General features: G+C 34.2%; 1 protein-coding gene across 3 annotated transcripts in view; it reads left to right on the top strand.

The window, feature by feature from the left end:
- The window catches only part of LOC144960824 (uncharacterized), a 66,378-nt gene that overhangs the window by 21,981 nt on the left and 39,397 nt on the right, over positions 1-5,000 (top strand). The window contains exon 9 of one of the 3 annotated variants that reach the window (XM_078894188.1): positions 2,545-2,579. The exons of 1 other annotated variant lie outside the window; for it this stretch is intronic. In XM_078894188.1, the coding sequence (XP_078750314.1) occupies positions 2,545-2,555 (11 nt within the window). In that variant the 3' untranslated portion in view covers positions 2,556-2,579. Of the gene's footprint in view, positions 1,816-2,544; positions 2,580-5,000 lie in introns of those variants that run through there. One more of the 3 variants, XM_078894187.1, reaches the window with a different exon arrangement.

Below are 5,000 nucleotides of genomic sequence, written 5' to 3'. Positions count from 1 at the left end.
AATGTTGCGACAAAAACATCAACATCGTCAAACTGGAGTAAACCTTGGATTGGCGGTAGATTAAAACGTCTGATAGAGAAACGCAGAACTGATACAGGAAGATGAAAAGAACGAATTCAGATAAAGCACGCTCAAAGTTTTAATAATTTAAATAGAAAGTACAAAAAGAATGTCGGAAAACACATATCGACCACATGACAAATCTTATAAACGGAGACAATAAAAACAACCTTTTGGATGCATTAATGCGAAATCGAAAGGCGTAAACCATCAAAACGCTTTTTAAAAAGGCAAATATCCCCAATGAACAATTTTACTCCCTCTTTTCGCAAGATTCACACAGCGATCTGCATAATCTCATTAAACAAAATAACATTATGAATCAGAAAATGACTGACATCCATGTGAACCCAAAAGGCGTAACAAAATTACTCAAAGGTTTAAATACCCAAAAAAGCTCAGAAGACACTAGCAAAGCGTCATCTTTCAACTAAGAACACAACACATACCGCTCAACAACCATTTAAGCAAAATTACAAAAGACACATCCCCTTCCTGCCCCCTATGTCAACACCCCAATGAAACAGTAACACACCACTTGCTTGAATGTCAACCTCTTGAAGAACTGAGATGCACATTCCTCCCACCAAATCCAAGCATCAGTAACACACTTTATAGTCACCTGGAACAACTACAAAAGACGTCTAACTTCTACGTCATGGCACAAGACCGAAGGGCTAGAGCTCAGGTTGTCGCTGGTTTGTATAAGTAAGTAAGTAAGTAAATACCCAAAAAGCAACAGGACCAGATGGAATTCCAGCACGACTTCTCAAAAACTAAGCGGATGAGATTGCCCCGGTACTATACCTTATATTCAATCCTCACTAGACCAAGGAGTTGGAAGCAGGCTAACATCCTCCCTATATTCAAGAAAAGAGACAAAACCCTACCAGAAAACTATCGTCCAATCTCACTGACATCTATGAGCTGCAAAATTTTAGAGCATATTATATACAGCTCAATTATGGACCACCTGGAGCACCATAACATCCTCACTGACGGTTAACACGGACTTCGAGCTCGCCGATCATGTGAGACACAGCTGCTATCAATCACCTTTGACTTTTTGCAAACACTGCAAATTTGAGGACAGACAGATGTAATTCTATTGGACTTCTCAAAAGCCTTCGACAAAGTCAATCACAGAGGTCTGCTACTTAAAATCAAACAGTTTGAGATTTTTAACAATGCCACCAGTTAGATTGAAGCATTTCTCAGTAAGAGAGTCCAAAAGTAATTTTTAAAGGTAAAGAGTCAATTCAAACACGACAAAAGTTGAGTCAGGAGTTCTGCGAGGCATTGTTCTCGGGCCACTCATCTATCATTTAAATATATGAGTATATTCTGCTCCCTAAGGGCCTATTCACCAGACACCATAATTCTCTGTCATCCTTTAAAGCCACTTTGAGGACAAAGTATTTCCTTTCAGTTTTTTTATGAGTGAATTTATTGAATTGTATCTAGTGATATATCTATACGATCGCATGTGCATATATGTATAAGCAATTCCGAGCACTTTATTTTTTGAATGGAGCGCCATTGAAATAAACGCATTCTTCTTCTTCTTCTTCTTCTTCTTCTTCTTCTTCTTCTTCTTTCTTCTTCTTCTTCTTCTTCTTCTTCTTCTTCTTCTTCTTCTTCTTCTCCTCCTCCTCCTTCTTCTTCTTCTTCTTCTTCTTCTTCTTCTTCTTCTTCTTCTTCTTCTTCTTCTTCTTCTTCTTCTTCTTCTTCTTCTTCTTCTTCTTCTTCTTCTTCTTCTTCTTCTCTTCTTCTTCTTCTTATTATTATTATTATTATTATTATTATTATTATTATTATTATTATCATTATTATTATCATTATAGTAATAATAATGATAATAATAATAATAATAATAATAATAATAATAATAATAATAATAATAATAATAATAATAATAATAATAATAATAATAATAATAATAATAATAATTACCAACAAAACACGATGAACAAGACACTAAGAACAAATGACATATGTGCATGTTTGATACGATACGTTTAGTCTATCTTCAAAAGATAATAAATCTTTAAGATAAGATAATCATTTTCTATAAGTTGTTTTACTAAATCAAACAAAAGGCATCACCTATATTTTTTGGTCATTTTGAGAGCAATATAACCATTAATTGTTGGCTATTCATATTTATCAACATTATATAATCAAGTGTTTCTAAAATATATGTCATTTAAGCATTATAGTGGATACACCTTTTAAAGTCAATTTTACATTCTTTGCAGAATTGTCCTATGACAAAAATTTAAAATAGAGTGAGTTATGTAATATAAATGTATAGCTTTGCAAACATGCTAATAAATAAAGAATATGATCTATCGCTGATGTACTAAAATGATATCTAGTAATGATAACAAGTCCTGATCTATTTCCTTCTTTCCTTATAGTAAATAGTCACAAAAGCAGAAGAGATAGCTGGGAACTTTATTTATTTATTCCATTATTTATCAGGTACAATATGACAAGCACAGTAGTAATCGGAGAGCGTAAGTATTGATGAACATTAAATACAGTGTTACTCTTTCCGATCCACACCGTACTTGATTTCAAGCCGAATATTTGTCAGAGATCTAAGGTATAAAAGATAGGCACCACAAAAGAATGAAAAGGTATAATTTGACTCCAGTTGTAGCAACACTTTATAAGTCTCCAACTGACACGCCATACATAACGATAAACAATAGGGGGGCAGCGTGGCTCAGTGGCACGGTCTTTGCTTCGTATCCGAAAAGGACAGAGTTCGATCACCCGCTGCCGCGCTGTGTGATTTTGAGCAAGTCACCTCGTCCTAGCTTAATTTTCGGCTCTGCACTGCGGCTGATGCCTGTATTCTTCCATCTTCAAATTGGACCTGAGCCTAGAATGTGATGAATGAAGTAAATAATATATATATATATATATATATATATATATATATATATATATATATATATATATATATATATATATATACATATATATATATATATATATATATATATATATATATATATATATATATATATATATATATAATATATTTAACTATGTGTATGTATATTGTTAACAGTCCCGATTTACTCCCAATGAATATCCATGAAAAACCATCTTAATCCATTTCTATACGAAACACACAAATCATATTATACACAACCTTTGTAAAATCGGTGCTTATATAGAACGGCGTTACATGGGCACTAACTGGGAACTAGTAGCAAAAATTAGACAGATTCCATAGGAAACAACTGAAAAGAGTCTTGAATAAACGATACCTCATCAAAATAAGCAATAAAACACTGTATGAAAAATATAATGAAAAACCCTTATCCATTCAAATCCTGGAGGCAAGATGGCCGCTTTTGGGGCATATACTCAGAAGAGATGAAAATATACCAGCGAATAAAGCCATGAATACTTTTTTTTCATCCCATAACCTGGACACAAGAAATATCAAGGTAAACCACACACCTAATTTCATACTGTCCTGAATAGAGACCCAAAATGCCGTCACAATAACAAAGAATCAAATTGAAAGAAAGACCTTAAGAAATTAGCATCCACAGCAAAAGATCGTGAACTGTGGAAGGCAATGACACAGATGATTAGAGACGCGACCGAGGCGACCCGATCGGATGATTTGTAAACGAAAGAACAAAGGGTTTCCTCCATGTAAATATAAAAACAATAATAATAATAATAATAATAATAATAAAATCAAATTTTGAGCTTTTATGAAGTTCAATAACCCCTAAACGTGCTCAAAGCACTTTACAAGGGTCCCTCACCAACAGCAACGCATAACATATAGAAAGGGACATGACGCCAGTTAGGCGAGATTACAATTAATTTCTGACTGAGACAACGCTGTTAACGACCAGATCTCCGTTTACACCTGAATACGCTGAGAGAATGTGAGTAACTACTCAACTATGCAGGTCCTTCCAATCCGAAAGCGAGTGTCATACCACAAGACCACATAGCCTCATAGTACTATGAGGAGGAAAGAACAATTAAGAGAGGGGAACTCAAAATAAGTATAGAAGATTAGAAAACTGAGAAATCATATGAAAATAGCATGCAGAGGTTTTCACAGGGAGGTCTCTCGTAAAGTAATTTGACATCAGATGTGAAAAAGTTCTAGCAAGCATGAAGATTAAAGAGTGCCGGTTTTCTTGGTTTAGAACCAAGCAGCTGATGGCTGGGCGGACGTGACGTCAGACTGTTGAGCCATAATAATTTGGTACAATATAAAAATGCTTTGTACAAAAATGAAAGCAATACATTAAAAAGAGAACAAAATTACAAATAGAGAAAATTCCGGACTCCAATACCCTTTTCAGTCAATAGGAAATATGAATACATCACATTTAAACAAGACATATGACAGAAAAATATTAGATACTTGGTAGCGATATGCAAGTATTGTAAAAACTTTTTAATTTTTCTTTGTTTTGGCTGAAAAAGGGATTGAAACCGAAACTTCTCTTGTATGCTATTTAAATTATTGTTTTTGTATGACACTCCCTTTGGAATCCGAAGGCCTAGGTTAAAGCCATTCTCGGCGCATAGTTGAGGCTTTGGAAAAGGCACTTTACACATTATCTCACCTTACTTGATAAAATGAATACAAGAACGTTAACAACGTTGTCTATATCTAAAAATAATATATCATCGACTTACAGGCGTCATGTCTAGTTGCAAATGGGCAGGGAAACCTTGTAATGCCCTTTGAGCACATTTAGTAGACATTGCGCTATATAAAATGCTCAACGATTGCCGGCGAAAACTATCTTGCTCAACCTAAATTACTGAAATCAATATTGCTAATACTACTATTACTATACTACTACACTACTACATACTACTATCTACTACTACTACTATCTACTACACAAACTACTTACATACTACTACACTACTACTACTAC

The sequence above is a fragment of the Berghia stephanieae genome, chromosome 15 (genome assembly GCF_034508935.2).
Source record: "Berghia stephanieae isolate SIO BIC M18660-M18661 chromosome 15, UCSD_Bste_1.3, whole genome shotgun sequence".
Classification (NCBI taxonomy): domain Eukaryota; kingdom Metazoa; phylum Mollusca; class Gastropoda; order Nudibranchia; family Aeolidiidae; genus Berghia; species Berghia stephanieae.
The sequence above is the reverse complement of the archived record's forward strand: the minus strand, read 5'-3'. Positions and strand labels throughout refer to the sequence as shown.